At 57.7% G+C, this 17,356-nt stretch overlaps 1 protein-coding gene across 1 annotated transcript; it reads right to left on the reverse strand.

Annotated features, from left to right (window-relative positions):
- Window positions 1-4,850: 4,850 nt before the first annotated feature.
- Window positions 4,851-16,261, reverse strand: TMEM265 (transmembrane protein 265). The gene is made up of 3 exons (XM_073649056.1): window positions 16,063-16,261; window positions 14,599-14,802; window positions 4,851-5,106 (listed from the first exon to the last, which is right to left on the reverse strand). Exons 1-3 carry the CDS (start codon window positions 16,084-16,086, stop codon window positions 4,954-4,956), a joined length of 381 nt encoding a protein of 126 aa, XP_073505157.1. The 5' UTR covers window positions 16,087-16,261; the 3' UTR covers window positions 4,851-4,953.
- Between the last annotated feature and the right edge of the window lie 1,095 nt (window positions 16,262-17,356).

The raw sequence follows: 17,356 nt of genomic DNA on the forward strand, positions 1-17,356 counted from the left end.
TCTTATCCCTGAGCTCCAACACCGCCAGTTGGCGCACGGAAGTGCCATCTGCACAGTCAACACTTGCTGCCGTGTTATTGGGGTTCAGTAACGTCAGCTGTTCCCCTGCTGTGCGGACGGCAATTTCTCCTGCTCTGTCCATATTCACTGTGCTACTTATTTAAAACTTGCTCCAATTACACCTCTGGCTCCTCCGTTTTTAGTATTTACCCTGGGCTCCAATACCGCTAGTTGCTGCTCAGAAGTGCCGTCTGCACAGTCAACGCTTGCTCCAGTGTTATTGGGGTTCAGTAACGTCAGCTGATCCCCAGCTGTGTGTCCGGCAAATTCTCCTGCTTTGTCCACATCCACTGTACTACGGATTTAAAACCTCCTCCAAATACACCTCTGGCTCCTCTGTTTTTAGTATTTACCCTGGGCTCCAGCACCGCCAGCTGGTTCTCGGCAGTTCCATTGGCTCTTGTACCTTCTGCTACCCATCCGGGTTCCAGTACCGTCAGCTGGTCCTCGGTAGTTCCATTTGCTCTTGTATCTTCTGCTACCCATCCGGGTTCCAGTACCGTCAGCTGGTTCTCGGCAGTGTCTTTGGCACGGGTACTCCCTCCTGCCCAGCCTGGTTCCAGCACGCCAGCTGTTTCCGGGTAGTGTCAACGTCACTTTGCCTCCAATGCGTTGTCCTGTCGTGTTGCGGTCGGGTTAGCCGACTCTATGGTGCCTGCAGTTTAGGTGACTCCTATGTGGGCTGCGGGATCTGGCAATGAAGGCTGGTTCCATAGAGCCAATAGGACAAGCACCCCCTGTAGGACTGTGGGTTTTGGTAACTGCGGCCGGCTCGCGGCCTTGAACTTTTTTTTACATGGGTACCTTCTGCTACCCATCCGGGTTCCAGTACCGTCAGCTGGTTCTCGGCAGTGCCTTTGGATTAGGTGCCTCCTTCTCGGTATCCAAGTTCCACCAACGTCTGCTGGTCCTTGGTAGTGCTTTCTGGCACAGGTACCTCCTGCTTAGTAACCGAGTTCCAGTAACATCAGCTGGTCCTCGGTAGTTCCATTGGCTCTTGTACCTTCTGCTACCCATCCGGGTTCCAGTACCGTCAGCTGGTCCTCGGTAGTTCCATTTGCTCTTGTATCTTCTGCTACCCATCCGGGTTCCAGTACCGTCAGCTGGTTCTCGGCAGTGTCTTTGGCACGGGTACTCCCTCCTGCCCAGCCTGGTTCCAGCACGCCAGCTGTTTCCGGGTAGTGTCAACGTCACTTTGCCTCCAATGCGTTGTCCTGTCGTGTTGCGGTCGGGTTAGCCGACTCTATGGTGCCTGCAGTTTAGGTGACTCCTATGTGGGCTGCGGGATCTGGCAATGAAGGCTGGTTCCATAGTGCCAATAGGACAAGCACCCCCTGTAGGACTGTGGGTTTTGGTAACTGCGGCCGGCTCGCGGCCTTGAACTTTTTTTTACATGGGTACCTTCTGCTACCCATCCGGGTTCCAGTACCGTCAGCTGGTTCTCGGCAGTGCCTTTGGATTAGGTGCCTCCTTCTCGGTATCCAAGTTCCACCAACGTCTGCTGGTCCTTGGTAGTGCTTTCTGGCACAGGTACCTCCTGCTTAGTAACCGAGTTCCAGTAACATCAGCTGGTCCTCGGTAGTTCCATTGGCTCTTGTACCTTCTGCTACCCATCCGGGTTCCAGTACCGTCAGCTGGTCCTCGGTAGTTCCATTTGCTCTTGTATCTTCTGCTACCCATCCGGGTTCCAGTACCGTCAGCTGGTTCTCGGCAGTGTCTTTGGCACGGGTACTCCCTCCTGCCCAGCCTGGTTCCAGCACGCCAGCTGTTTCCGGGTAGTGTCAACGTCACTTTGCCTCCAATGCGTTGTCCTGTCGTGTTGCGGTCGGGTTAGCCGACTCTATGGTGCCTGCAGTTTAGGTGACTCCTATGTGGGCTGCGGGATCTGGCAATGAAGGCTGGTTCCATAGTGCCAATAGGACAAGCACCCCCTGTAGGACTGTGGGTTTTGGTAACTGCGGCCGGCTCGCGGCCTTGAACTTTTTTTTACATGGGTACCTTCTGCTACCCATCCGGGTTCCAGTACCGTCAGCTGGTTCTCGGCAGTGCCTTTGGATTAGGTGCCTCCTTCTCGGTATCCAAGTTCCACCAACGTCTGCTGGTCCTTGGTAGTGCTTTCTGGCACAGGTACCTCCTTAGTAACCGAGTTCCAGTAACATCAGCTGGTCCTCGGTAGTTCCATTGGCTCTTGTACCTTCTGCTACCCATCCGGGTTCCAGTACCGTCAGCTGGTCCTCGGTAGTTCCTCAGCTTTCTTGTACCTTCTGCTACATTTCCAAGTTCAAGCTTTTTGAAATGGTTCTTGGTAATCACTCTGGATCTCCCTGACGAGGACCCTGAAGACGAGGACCCTGAAGACCAACCCTAAGAAGACGAGGACCCCGAAGACAATGACCCCGAAGACGAGGACCCTGAAGACCACCCCGAAGAAGACGAGGACCCTGAAGACCACCCCGAAGAAGACGAGGACCCCGAAGACGAGGACCCAGAAGACCAACCCTAAGAAGACGAGGACCCCGAAGACGAGGACCCCCGAAGACGACGACCCTGAAGACCACCCCGAAGAAGACCAAGAAGATGACCCTGAAGAAGTTGACCAAGAAGACAAAGAAGAGAAGACAAGCACCAAGATACAGAAGAACAAGAGACAGAAAACCAAGAAGCAGAAATACAAGAAGCTGCAGAACAAAAAGCGGAAGAACATTAAGCATAAGACTAAAAATCAGAGCAAAAGATAATATCTAAATTATAAGCAGAAGATGACTAAGCAGTGTATGGGGGTGAGTCCGTTCCTCCTCGTGGTGCCCCTGGAAAAGACCTGCTGCTGCAGGCCAAACTGAACGCGGACAAATCCTGTTGTAAATCTTTTGTGACGGGCAGAACGAAAGGTGTAATGTCCAACCTTTTATAGATAACAACTACAGGAATGCCTGTCACAAATAAGAATATGATGAAGAAGAAGAATATGAAGAAGATGAAGAAGTAGAATATGAAGAATGTAAAAAAAAGAATAATACGAAGAAGGTGAAGAAGAAGAAGGTGAAGAAGAAGTGGATGAAAAAGATGCTGAGGATGATGAAGGAGAAAGTGTGGGAGAAGTAAAAAAGAAGGTGAAGAGCATGGAAGTAGTGAAACATAAATATCTGACAAAATATAAAAATACTTAACATAGTCAATATTTCCGTAACTCAGAACATAATAAAAAAATAGTAATTCCCGCTATTCCATTTGACTGGGCTAAACCTCTATGCCTTTATTGTCTCCCCCACCTCCCCCAATACATTCTACATTATTCTTAGTTGTTTTCCTTCATGTAGAAATAACCTACAAGGAAAGAAAGGGTTTATTTTAATTCCGATATTTATGTCCCATTGACTTGCATTGGTTTCCGGTATCGGAATCGGCGATATCCGATACTTTTTCGGTATCGGTCCGATCCAATCCGATCCGATATTTCCCGATATCGGAAGGTATCGCTCAACACTACTTAGCAGTGGTTTCCTAGCAGCTATTTTACCATGAAGGCCTGCTGCACAAAGTCTCCTCTTAACAGTTGTTGAAGAGATGTGTCTGCTGCTAGAACTCTGTGTGGCATTGACCTGGTTTCTAATCTGAGCTGCTGTTAACCTGCGATTTCTGAGGCTGGTGACTCGGATAAACTTATCCTCAGAAGCAGAGGTGACTCTTGGTCTTCCTTTCCTGGGGTGGTCCTCATGTGAGCCAGTTTCTTTGTAGCGATTGATGGTTTTTGCAACTGCACTTGGGGAAACTTTCTAAGTTTTCCCAATTTTTCAGACTGACTGACCTTCATTTCTTAAAGTAATGATGGCCAGTCGTTTTTCTTTACTTAGCTGCTTTTTTCTTGCCATAATACAAATTCTAACAGTCTATTCAGTAGGACTATCAGCTGTGTATCCACCTGACTTCTACACAACACAACTGATGGTCCCAACCCCATTTATAAGGCAAGAAATCTCACTTATTAAACCTGACAGGGCACACCTGTGAAGTGAAGACCATTTCCGGTGACTACCTCTTGAAGCTCATCAAGAGAATGCCAAGAGTGTGCAAAGCAGTCATCAAAGCAAAAGGTGGCTACTGTGAAGAACCTAGAATATAAGACATATTTTCAGTTGTTTCACACTTTTTTGTTAAGTATATAATTCCACATGTGGTAATTCATAGTTTTGATGCCTTCAGTGTGAATGTACAATTTTCATAGTCATGAAAATACAGAAAAATCTTTAAATGAGAAGGTGTGTCCAAACTTTTGGTCTGTACTGTATGTAGATATTGCAATAAAAACAAGACGTTTGCAGCTAGAATAGTCATTTACCACATTAACAATGTATAGAGTGGATTTCTGATTCATTTAATGTTAGATTCATTGAAAAAAAAATGTGCTTTTCTTTCAAAAATAATGAAATTTCTAAATGACCCCAAACTTTTGAACGGTACTGTATATACAGGGGGCTCTCCGGTCAGTGTATATATATACAGGGGGCTCTCCGGTCAGTGTATATATATATACAGGGGGCTCTCTGGTCAGTTTATATATATACAGGGGGCTTTCCGGTCAGTGTTTATATATACAGGGGCTCTCCGGTCAGTGTGTGTGTATATATATATATATATATATATATATATATATATATATATATATATATATATATATACATACAGGGGGCTCTCCGGTCAGTGTATATATACAGGGGGCTTTCCGGGCAGTGTTTATATATAGAAGGGCTCTCCGGTCAGAGTATATCGCGGTGCTGACCCCTCCGGACACATTTTGTTCAGTCCAGGCTTTTTATTAAATACACGTTCAGTATAAAATCTTCTATATTTCCAGTCTTTGTACAGAGATCTTGGGGCTCAGCTCCGCTGCAGACATCACTCGATCAGAGTCATCAGGTAGGATACAAGGACTAGGAGGAAGGGCAGAGACAACAGGATGCCCATAAACAGCAGGATACTCAGGACAGAGAACCTCCGGGAGCGGCGGGAGAGGGCGCCCCTCATCTCCTGCTCACATTCCTGCTCTGCCTGCAAGACAACAAATCAGAGGGTCAGAGAGAGTGGACAGAGGGCGGGGGGCTCAGCGGAGGCTGGACAGAGGGCGGGGGGCTCAGCGGAGGTGGACAGAGGGCGGGGGGCTCAGCAGAGAGTGGACAGAGGGTGGGGGGCTCAGTAGAGAGTGGACAGAGGGGGGGGCTCAGCGGAGGTGGACAGAGGGCGGGGGGCTCAGCAGAGGTGGACAGAGGGCTGGGGGCTCAGCAGAGAGTGGACAGAGGGCAGGAGGCTCAGCAGAGTGGACAGAGTGCGGGGGGCTCAGCGGAGGCTGGACAGAGTGTGGGGGGCTCAGCGGAGGCTGGAAAGAGTGCGGGGGGCTCAGCGGAGGCTGGACAGAGTGCGGGGGGCTCGGAGGCTGGACAGAGTGCGGGGGGCTCAGCGGATGGTGGACAGAGGGCGGGGGCTCAGCGGAGAGGACAGAGTGCGAGAGGCTCAGCGGAAAGTGGACAGGGGGGGCTCAGTGGAAGGTGGACAGAGGGTGGGAGGTTCAGCGGAGGTGGACAGAGGGCGGGGGGCTCAGCGGAGGGTGGACAGAGGGCGGGGGCTGAGCGGAGGGTGGACAGAGGGCGGGGGCTCAGTGGAGGCTGGACAGAGTGCGGGGGGCTCAGCGGAGGCTGGACAGAGTGCGGGGGGCTCAGCGGAGGCTGGACAGAGTGCGGGGGGCTCAGCGGAGGCTGGACAGAGTGCGGGGGCTCAGCGGAGGCTGGACAGAGGGCGGGGGCTCAGCGGAGAGTGGACAAAGTGCAAGGGGCTCAGCGGAGAGTGGACAGAGGGCGGGGGCTCAGCAGAAGGTGGACAGAGGGTGGGGTGCTCAGCGGAGGATGGACAGAGGGCGGCTGGCTCTGCATAGGGTGGACAGAGTGCGGGGGCTCTGCGGAGAGTGGACAGAGTGCGGGGGCTCAGCAGAGGGACAGAGTGTGGGGGGGCTCTGTGGAGAGTGGACAGTGTGCAGGAGGCTCAGCAGAGAGGGCGGATGGCTCAGCAGAGAGTGGACAGAGGGCAGGGGACTCAGCAGAGAGAGGGTGGGGGGCTCAGCAGAGAGTGGACAGAGTGCGAGGGGCTCAGCAGAGAGTGGACAGAGGGCGGGGGGCTCAGCAGAGAGTGGACAGAGGGTGGGGGGCTCAGCAGAGAGTGGACAGAGGGCGGGGGGCTCAGCAGAGTGGACAGAGGGCGGGGGGCTCAGCAGAGTGTAGACAAAGTGCAATGGGCTCAGCAGAGAGTGTGGGGGGGCTCAGCAGAGAGTGGACAGAGGGCGGGGGGCTCAGCAGAGAGTGGACAGGGAGCGGGGGGCTCAGCAGAAAGTGGACAGAGTTCGAGGGGCTCAGCAGAGAGTGGACAGAGGGCGGGGGGCTCAGCAGAGAGTGGACAGAGGGCAGGGGGCTCAGCAGAGAGTGGACAGAGGGCGGGGGCTCAGCAGAGAGTGGACAGGGCGGGGGGCTCAGCAGAGTGGACAGAGGGCGGGGGGCTCAGCAGAGAGTGGACAGAGTGCGGGGGGCTCAGCAGAGAGTGGACAGAGGGCGGGGGGCTCAGCAGAGAGTGGACAGAGGGCGGCGGGTTCAGCAGAGAGTGGATAGAGGGTGGGGGGCTCAGCAGAGAGTGGACAGAGGGTGGGGGACTCAGCCGAGAGTGGACAGAGGGTGGGGGGCTCAGCCGAGAGTGAACAGAGGGCGGGGGGCTCAGCCGAGAGTGGACAGAGGGCGGGGGGCTCAGCCGAGAGTGGACAGAGGGCGGGGGGGCTCAGCAAAGAGTGTACAGAGGGCGGGGGGCTCAGCAGAGAGCGGACGGAGGGTGGACAGAGTGCGGGGGGCTCTTTGGAGAGTGGACAGAGTGTGAGGGGCTCTTTGGAGGGTGGACAGAGTGCGGGGGGCTCAGCAGAGAATGGACAGAGTGCGGGGGGCTCAGCAGGGAGTGGTCAGAGTGCGAGGGGCTCAGCAGAGAATGGTCAGAGTGAAGGTGCTCAGCAGAGAGTGGACAGAGTGCGAGGGGCTCAGCAGAGAGTGGACAGAGTGCGGGGGGCTCAGCAGAGAGTGGACAGAGGGCGGGGGGCTTGGCAGAGAGTGGACAGAATGCGAGGGGCTCAGCAGAGAGTGGACAGAGTGCGAGGGGCTCAGCAGAGAGTGGACAGAGTGCGGGGGGCTCAGCAGAGAGTGGACAGAGTGCGGGGGGCTCAGCAGAGAGTGGACAGAGTGCAGGGGGCTCAGCAGAGTGGACAGAGGGCGGAGGGCTCAGCAGAGAGTGGACAGTGTGAGGGGCTCAGCAGAGAGTGGAGAGAGTGCGAGGGGCTCAGCAGAGAGTGGAGAGAGTGCGGGGGGCTCAGCAGAGAGTGGGCAGGGGCTCAGCAGAATGGACAGAGTGCGAGGCGCTCAGCAGAGAGTGCACAGGATGCGGGGGCTCAGCAGAAAGCGGACAGAGTGCGAGGGGCTCAGCAAAGAGTGGACAGAGTGCGGGGGCTCAGCAGAGAGTGGACAGAGGGTGGGGGCTCAGCAGAATGGAAAGAGTGCGAGGGGCTAAGCAGAGCAGAGAGTGGAGAGAGTGCGGGGGGCTCAGCAGAGAGTGGACAGAGGGCCGTGGGCTCAGCAGAGAGAGGGCAGGGGGCTCAGCAGAGTGGACAGAGGGCGGAGGGCTCAGCAGAGAGTGGACAGTGCGAGGGGCTCAGCAGAGAGTGGACAGAGTGTGGGGGCTCAGCAGAGAGTGGACAAAGTGCGGGGCTCAGCAGAGAGTGGACAGAGTGTGGGGGGGCTTAGCAGAGAGTGGACAAAGTGCGGGGGCTCAGCAGAGAGTGGACAGAGTGCAGGGGGCTCAGCAGAGGGTGAACAGAGTGCGGGAGGCTCAGCAGAGAGTGGACAGTGTGGGGGGCTCAGCAGAGAGTGGACAGAGGGCAGGGGGCTTAGCAGAGAGTGGGCAGGGGGCTCAGCAGAGAGTGGACAGAGGGCTCAGCAGAGGCTGGACAGAGGGCGGGGGGCTCAGCAGAGAGTGGACAGAGTGCGAGGGGCTCAGCAGAGAGTGGACAGAGTGCGGGGGACTCAGCAGATAGTGGACAGAGTGCGGGGGGCTCCGCAGAGAGTGGACAGTGCTGGGGGCTCAGCAGAGAGTGGACAGAATGTGGGGGGCTCAGCAGAGAGTGGACAGAGTGCGAGGGGCTCAGTAGAGAATGGACAGAGTGCGGGGGGCTCAGCAGAGAATGGACAGAGTGCGGGGGGCTCAGCAGAGAGTGGACAGAGTGCAGGGGGCTCAGCAGATAGTGGACAGAGTGCAGGGGCTCAGCAGAGAGTGGACAGAGTGCGGGTGGCTCAGCAGAGAGTGAACAGAGTGCGGGGGGTTCAGCCGAGAGTGGACAGTGCGAGGGGCTCAGCAGAGAGTAGACAGAGTGTGGGGGGCTCAGCAGAGAGTGGACAGAGTGCGGGGGGCTCAGCAGAGTGGACAGATTGCGGGGGGCTCAGCAGAGAGTGGACAGAGGGCAGGGGGCTCAGCAGAGAGTGGACAGGGCTCAGCAGAGAGTGGACAGAGGGCTCAGCAGAGAGTGGACAGAGGGCTCAGCAGAGGCTGGACAGAGGGCGGGGGCTCAGCAGAGAGTGGACAGAGTGCGGGGGCTCAGCAGAGAGTGGACAAAGTGCGGGGCTCAGCAGAGAGTGGACAGAGTGGGGGGTCATAGCAAAGAGTGGACAAAGTGCGGGGGCTCAGCAGAGAGTGGACAGAGTGCGGGGGGCTCAGCAGAGAGTGGACAGAGTGCGGGGGTCTCAGCAGAGAGTGGACAGTGTGGGGGGCTCAGCAGAGAGTGGACAGAGGGCAGGGGGCTCAGCAGAGAGTGGGCAGGGGGCTCAGCAGAGAGTGGACAGAGGGCTCAGCAGAGGCTGGACAGAGGGCGGGGGGCTCAGCAGAGAGTGGACAGAGTGCGAGGGGCTCAGCAGAGTGGACAGAGTGCGGGGGACTCAGCAGATAGTGAACAGAGTGCGGGGGGCTCAGCAGAGAGTGGACAGTGCTGGGGGCTCAGCAGAGAGTGGACAGAATGTGGGGGGCTCAGCAGACAGTGGACAGAGTGCGAGGGGCTCAGTAGAGATTGGACAGAGTGCAGGGTGCTCAGCAGAGAGTGGACAGTGCTGGGGGCTCAGCAGAGAGTGGACAGAATGTGGGGGGCTCAGCAGACAGTGGACAGAGTGCGGGGGGCTCAGCAGAGAGTGGACAGTGCTGGGGGCTCAGCAGAGAGTGGACAGAATGTGGGGGGCTCAGCAGAGTGGACAGAATGTGGGGGGCTCTGCAGACAGTGGACAGAGTGCGAGGGGCTCAGTAGAGATTGGACAGAGTGCAGGGGGCTCAGCAGAGAGTGGTCAGAGGGCGGCGGGCTCAGCAGAGAGTGGACAGAGGGCTGCGGGCTCAGCAGAGAGTGGACAGTGTGGGTGGCTCAGCAGAGAGTGGACAGAGGGCTGCGGGCTCAGCAGAGAGTGGACAGAGTGCGGGGGGCTCAGGAGAGAGTGAACAGAGTGCGGGGGGCTCAGCCGAGAGTGGACAGTGCGAGGGGCTCAGCAGAGAGTAGACAGAGTGTGGGGGGCTCAGCAGAGAGTGGACAGAATGCGGGGAGCTCAGCAGAGTGGACAGATTGCGGGGAGCTCAGCAGAGAGTGGACAGAGGGCAGGGGGCTCAGCAGAGAGTGGACAGGGCTCAGCAGAGAGTGGACAGAGGGCTCAGCAGAGGCTGGACAGAGGGCGGGGGCTCAGCAGAGAGTGGACAGAGTGCGGGGGCTCAGCAGAGAGTGGACAAAGTGCGGGGCTCAGCAGAGAGTGGACAGAGTGGGGGGTCTTAGCAAAGAGTGGACAAAGTGCGGGGGCTCAGCAGAGAGTGGACAGAGTGCGGGGGGCTCAGCAGAGAGTGGACAGAGTGCGGGGGGCTCAGCAGAGAGTGGACAGTGTGGGGGGCTCAGCAGAGAGTGGACAGAGTGCGGGGGGCTCAGCAGAGTGGACAGATTGCGGGGGGCTCAGCAGAGAGTGGACAGAGGGCAGGGGGCTCAGCAGAGAGTGGACAGGGCTCAGCAGAGAGTGGACAGAGGGCTCAGCAGAGGCTGGACAGAGGGCGGGGGCTCAGCAGAGAGTGGACAGAGTGCGGGGGCTCAGCAGAGAGTGGACAAAGTGCGGGGCTCAGCAGAGAGTGGACAGAGTGGGGGGTCTTAGCAAAGAGTGGACAAAGTGCGGGGGCTCAGCAGAGAGTGGACAGAGTGCGGGGGGCTCAGCAGAGAGTGGACAGAGTGCGGGGGGCTCAGCAGAGAGTGGACAGTGTGGGGGGCTCAGCAGAGAGTGGGCAGAGTGTGGGGGGCTCAGCAGAGTGGACAGATTGCGGGGGGCTCAGCAGAGAGTGGACAGAGGGCAGGGGGCTCAGCAGAGAGTGGACAGGGCTCAGCAGAGAGTGGACAGAGGGCTCAGCAGAGGCTGGACAGAGGGCGGGGGCTCAGCAGAGAGTGGACAGAGTGCGGGGGCTCAGCAGAGAGTGGACAAAGTGCGGGGCTCAGCAGAGAGTGGACAGAGTGGGGGGTCTTAGCAAAGAGTGGACAAAGTGCGGGGGCTCAGCAGAGAGTGGACAGAGTGCGGGGGGCTCAGCAGAGAGTGGACAGTGTGGGGGGCTCAGCAGAGAGTGGACAGAGGGCAGGGGGCTCAGCAGAGAGTGGGCAGGGGGCTCAGCAGAGAGTGGACAGAGGTCTCAGCAGAGGCTGGACAGAGGGCGGGGGGCTCAGCAGAGAGTGGACAGAATGTGGGGGGCTCTGCAGACAGTGGACAGAGTGCGAGGGGCTCAGTAGAGATTGGACAGAGTGCAGGGGGCTCAGCAGAGAGTGGTCAGAGGGCGGCGGGCTCAGCAGAGAGTGGACAGAGGGCTGCGGGCTCAGCAGAGAGTGGACAGTGTGGGTGGCTCAGCAGAGAGTGGACAGAGGGCTGCGGGCTCAGCAGAGAGTGGACAGAGTGCGGGGGGCTCAGGAGAGAGTGAACAGAGTGCGGGGGGCTCAGCCGAGAGTGGACAGTGCGAGGGGCTCAGCAGAGAGTAGACAGAGTGTGGGGGGCTCAGCAGAGAGTGGACAGAATGCGGGGAGCTCAGCAGAGTGGACAGATTGCGGGGAGCTCAGCAGAGAGTGGACAGAGGGCAGGGGGCTCAGCAGAGAGTGGACAGGGCTCAGCAGAGAGTGGACAGAGGGCTCAGCAGAGGCTGGACAGAGGGCGGGGGCTCAGCAGAGAGTGGACAGAGTGCGGGGGCTCAGCAGAGAGTGGACAAAGTGCGGGGCTCAGCAGAGAGTGGACAGAGTGGGGGGTCTTAGCAGAGAGTGGACAAAGTGCGGGGCTCAGCAGAGAGTGGACAGAGTGGGGGGTCTTAGCAAAGAGTGGACAAAGTGCGGGGGCTCAGCAGAGAGTGGACAGAGTGCGGGGGGCTCAGCAGAGAGTGGACAGAGTGCGGGGGGCTCAGCAGAGAGTGGACAGTGTGGGGGGCTCAGCAGAGAGTGGACAGAGTGCGGGGGGCTCAGCAGAGTGGACAGATTGCGGGGGGCTCAGCAGAGAGTGGACAGAGGGCAAGGGGCTCAGCAGAGAGTGGACAGGGCTCAGCAGAGAGTGGACAGAGGGCTCAGCAGAGGCTGGACAGAGGGCGGGGGCTCAGCAGAGAGTGGACAGAGTGCGGGGGCTCAGCAGAGAGTGGACAAAGTGCGGGGCTCAGCAGAGAGTGGACAGAGTGGGGGGTCTTAGCAAAGAGTGGACAAAGTGCGGGGGCTCAGCAGAGAGTGGACAGAGTGCGGGGGGCTCAGCAGAGAGTGGACAGAGTGCGGGGGGCTCAGCAGAGAGTGGACAGTGTGGGGGGCTCAGCAGAGAGTGGGCAGAGTGTGGGGGGCTCAGCAGAGTGGACAGATTGCGGGGGGCTCAGCAGAGAGTGGACAGAGGGCAGGGGGCTCAGCAGAGAGTGGACAGGGCTCAGCAGAGAGTGGACAGAGGGCTCAGCAGAGGCTGGACAGAGGGCGGGGGCTCAGCAGAGAGTGGACAGAGTGCGGGGGCTCAGCAGAGAGTGGACAAAGTGCGGGGCTCAGCAGAGAGTGGACAGAGTGGGGGGTCTTAGCAAAGAGTGGACAAAGTGCGGGGGCTCAGCAGAGAGTGGACAGAGTGCGGGGGGCTCAGCAGAGAGTGGACAGTGTGGGGGGCTCAGCAGAGAGTGGACAGAGGGCAGGGGGCTCAGCAGAGAGTGGGCAGGGGGCTCAGCAGAGAGTGGACAGAGGTCTCAGCAGAGGCTGGACAGAGGGCGGGGGGCTCAGCAGAGAGTGGACAGAGTGCGAGGGGCTCAGCAGAGTGGACAGAGTGCGGGGGACTCAGCAGATAGTGGACAGAGTGCGGGGGGCTCAGCAGAGAGTGGACAGAATGTGGGGGGCTCAGCAGAGAGTGGACAGAATGTGGGGGGCTCAGTAGAGATTGGACAGAGTGCGAGGGGCTCAGTAGAGATTGGACAGAGTGCAGGGTGCTCAGCAGAGAGTGGACAGTGCTGGGGGCTCAGCAGAGAGTGGACAGAATGTGGGGGGCTCAGCAGACAGTGGACAGAGTGCGGGGGGCTCAGCAGAGAGTGGACAGTGCTGGGGGCTCAGCAGAGAGTGGACAGAATGTGGGGGGCTCAGCAGAGAGTGGACAGAATGTGGGGGGCTCAGCAGACAGTGGACAGAGTGCGAGGTGCTCAGTAGAGATTGGACAGAGTGCAGGGGGCTCAGCAGAGAGTGGTCAGAGGGCGGCGGGCTCAGCAGAGAGTGGACAGAGGGCTGCGGGCTCAGCAGAGAGTGGACAGGGCGGAGGGCTCAGCAGAGAGTGGACAGTGCGGGTGGCTCAGCAGAGAGTGGACAGAGGGTGGAGGGCTCAGCAGAGAGTGGACAGAGTGCAGGGGGCTCAGCAGAGAGTGGACAAAGTGCAGGGGCTCAGCAGAGAGTGGACAGAGTGCCGGTGGCTCAGCAGAGAGTGGACAGAGTGCGGGGGGCTCAGCAGAGAGTGGACAGTGCGAGGGGCTCAGCAGAGAGTGGACAGAGTGCGGGGGGCTCAGCAGAGAGTGGACAGAGTGCGGGAGGCTCAGCAGAGAGTGGACAGAGTGCCGGGGGCTCAGCAGAGAGTGGACAGAGGGCAGGGGGCTCAGCAGAGAGTGGACAGAGGGCTCAGCAGAGGCTGGACAGAGGGCGGGGGGCTCAGCAGAGAGTGAACAGAGTGTGAGGGGCTCAGCAGAGAGTGGACAGAGTGCGAGGAGCTCAGCAGAGAGTGGACAGAGGGCGGGGGACTCAGCTGATAGTGGACAGAGTGCGGGAGGCTCAGCAGAGAGTGGACAGTGCTGGGGGCTCAGCAGAGAGTGGACAGAATGTGGCGGGCTCAGCAGAGAGTGGACAGAGTGCGAGGGGCTCAGTAGAGAATGGACAGAGTGCGAGGGGCTCAGCAGAGAGTGGACAGTGCGGGGGGCTCAGCAGAGAGTGGACAGAGTGCGGGGGCTCAGCAGAGAGTGGACAGAGTGCGGGGGCTCAGCAGAGAGTGGACAGGGTGCAGGGACTCAGCAGAGAGTGGACAGTGCGGGTGGCACAGCAGAGAGTGGACAGAGTGCGGATGGCTCAGCAGAGAGTGGACAGAGGGCTCAGCAGAGAGTGGACAGAGTGCGGGGGGCTCAGCAGAGAGTGGACAGAGTGCAGGGGCTCAGCAGAGAGTGGACAGTGCGAGGGACTCAGCAGAGAGTGGACAGAGGGCGGAGGGCTCAGCAGAGAGTGGACAGTGCGAGGGGCTCAGCAGAGAGTGGACAGAGTGCGGGGGCTCAGCAGAGAGTTGACAGAGGATGGGGGGCTCAGCAGAGAGTGGACAGAGGACGGGGGGCTCAGCAGAGAGTGGGCAGAGGACGGGGGCTCAGCAGAGAGTGGACAGAGGACGGGGGGCTCAGTAGAGAGTGGAAAGATGGTGGGGGGCTCAGCAGAGAGTGGACAGGGGGTGGAGGGGTTAGCAGAGAGTGGACAGAGGGCAGAGGGCTCAGCAGAGAGTGGACAGAGGGTGGGGGACTCAGCAGAGAGTGGACAGAGGGCGGAGGGGTTAGCAGAGAGTGGACAGAGGGCTCAGCAGAGAGTGGACAGAGTGCGGGGGGCTCAGCAGAGAGTGGGCAGGGGGCTCAGCAGGGAGTGGACAGAGGACAGGGGGCTCAGCAGAGCCTGGACAGAGTGTGGGGGCTCAGCGGAGAGTGGACAGAGTGTGGGGGCTCAGCAGACAGTGGACAGAGGACAGGGGGCTCAGCAGAGAGTGGACAGAGTGCGGGGGGCTCAGCAGAGAGTGGACAGTGCGAGGGGCTCAGCAGAGAGTGGACAGTGCGAGGGGCTCAGCAGAGAGGACAGGGGGCTCAGCAGGGAGTGGACAGAGGACAGGGGGCTCAGCTGAGAGTGGACAGAGGACAGGGGGCTCAGCAGAGGCTGGTCAGACTGTGGGAAGGAGTGAAGAGTACTGGACTCACCTGCAGAGCGAGGATTAAGGCTTTGATCCCTACGCAGGAGACCCCGCACACAATGCTCACTATGGCCAGTCTTCGCAGACTACAGGAGGGGACTCGTCTCGTGCGCTCCTTTCTGTTCTGCTGGACGGCAGGTCTGATAAATATCTGGATTTCCTCTTCTGCTGCTCCATTTTGAAGCTTCTGATTATCAGACATTGGCCGAACCTATGATTAAAGACATATGAGATGAGTGCGCGGCTCCCCACCTCCCAGTTATATGGCGGCAACAATTCCAGCACTACATGTACTGTACCTGTCCCCAGCCCACCCACCAAGTGCCAGCAGATCTCCCGAATTTTCCCAGGTTCCTCCAGAAATCCACTAGTTTTCACCAAACATTGTGGCTTCCTAAATGTGCCTGAAGTGGAGGCTTAACACCTAGCGATGTCCCCCTTCTCTGATGATTAACCTGCTGTAGAGGCTGTGCTCCCATCACCGTGGCCATATCCAATGCAGTGCCACCAACCCCACTGCCATATCATAGAGTGTGATCATGGACGAGCCGGCTCTCTGGCATGGGGGCAGCAGTGTCCCTACTGACAGTTTGCCCCCTCCCCATACCTGTGGCTGCTGTGCCCACAGTGTGATGATGGACGAGCTGGCTCTCCAGTATGGGGGCAGCAGTGTCCCTCCTGACAGTATGCCCGCTCCCCATACCTGTGGCTGCTGTGCCCACAGTGTGATGATGGATGAGCTGGCTCTCCAGTATGGGGGCAGCAGTGTCCCTCCTGACAGTATGCCCGCTCCCTGTACCTGTGGCTGCTGTGCCCACAGTGTGATGCTGGACGAGCCGGCTCTCCAGTATGGGGGCAGCAGTGTCCATCCTGACAGTATGCCCGCTCCCCATACCTGTGGCTGCTGTGCCCACAGTGTGATGATGGATGAGCCGGCTCTCCAGTATGGGGGCAGCAGTGTCCCTCCTGACAGTTTGCCCGCTCCCCATACCTGTGGCTGCTGTGCCCACAGTGTGATGATGGACGAGCTGGCTCTCCAGTATGGGGGCAGCAGTGTCCCTCCTGACAGTATGCCCGCTCCCCGTACCTGTGGCTGCTGTGCCCACAGTGTGATGATGGACGAGCCGGCTCTCTAGTATGGGGGCAGCAGTGTCCCTCCTGACAGTATGCCTGCTCCCTGTACCTGTGGCTGCTGTGCCCACAGTGTGATGATGGACGAGCCGGCTCTCTAGTATGGGGGCAGCAGTGTCCCTCCTGACAGTATGCCCGCTCCCCATATCTGTGGCTGCTGTGCCCACAGTGTGATGATGGACGAGCCGGCTCTCTAGTATGGGGGCAGCAGTGTCCCTCCTGACAGTATGCCCGCTCCCCGTACCTGTGGCTGCTGTGCCCACAGTGTGATGATGGACGAGCCGGCTCTCTAGTATGGGGGCAGCAGTGTCCCTCCTGACAGTATGCCCGCTCCCCGTACCTGTGGCTGCTGTGCCTCAGTCATGTCCTCATCCTGCAGGAGGCTGAGCTGCTGCCTTGGTCGTGTTCACTGCTGTCTGCTGCTCGGTTACTGGAGTCTGTGTCTTGTACTGGAGACGATGACTCAATGGGACAGGTATGAAATACCTGGCAGAGGTGTGGACGTCTCGCCGTGATTCACAGAGTGGGAATGAATCCACATTCCACAGTCCAGGCCCATCCCCTGCTCAGCTCAACCCACTGTGGGCCGAAGCCAAGTATGAGAGAGACGGCAAATCATATTAGAGCCTCACTAGAAAGTGTTATGTGAAACCAGAATGAGGTGTGGACGACAGGAGGAGACCTGGGACTTCTCATTAATATCAGCATCTCCAGCTCTACAAGAAAAATGTCAGATATTTTATCAGAACTAAATTAGATCTTAAAGTAATTTTCATTCTGCGTTGTGTAAGGTATGAGGACTGTGTGAGGTATGAGGACTAAGGTATGAGGACTGTGTGAGGTATGAGGACTAAGGTATGAGGACTGTGTGAGGTATGAGGACTGTGTGAAGTATGAGGACTAAGGTATGAGGACTGTGTGAGGCATGAGGACTAAGGTATGAGGACTGTGTGAGGTATGAGGACTAAGGTATGAGGACTGTGTGAGGTATGAGGACTAAGGTATGAGGACTGTGTGAGGTATGAGGACTAAGGTATGAGGACTGTGTAAGGTATGAGGACTGTGTGATGTATGAGGACTGTGGGTATGAGGACTGTGTGAGGTATGATGACTAAGGTATGAGGACTGTGTGAGGTATGAGGACTGTGTGAAGTATGAGGACTAAGGTATGAGGACTGTGTGAGGCATGAGGACTAAGGTATGAGGACTGTGTGAGGTATGAGGACTGTGTGAAGTATGAGGACTAAGATATGAGGACTGTGTGAGGTATGAGGACTAAGGTATGAGGACTGTGTGAGGTATGAGGACTAAGGTATGAGGACTGTGTGAGGTATGAGTACTAAGGTATGAGGACTGTGTGAGGTATGAGGACTAAGGTATGAGGACTGTGTAAGGTATGAGGACTGTGTGAAGTATGAGGACTGTGTGATGTATGAGGACTGTGGGTATGAGGACTGTGTGAGGTATGAGGACTGTGTGAGGTATGAGGACTAAGGTATGATGACTGTGTAAGGTATGAGGACTGTGTGAGGTATGCGGATTGTGGGTGTGAGGTATGAGGACTGTGTGGCGTATGAGGACTGTGTGAGGTATGAGGACTGTTCATTCTGCGTAGTGTAAGGTATGAGGACTAA

Source organism: Phyllobates terribilis, unplaced genomic scaffold, assembly GCF_046119375.1.
Source record: "Phyllobates terribilis strain yellow unplaced genomic scaffold, ASM4611937v1 Scaffold_9__5_contigs__length_417890890, whole genome shotgun sequence".
Taxonomy (NCBI): Eukaryota; Metazoa; Chordata; class Amphibia; order Anura; family Dendrobatidae; genus Phyllobates; species Phyllobates terribilis.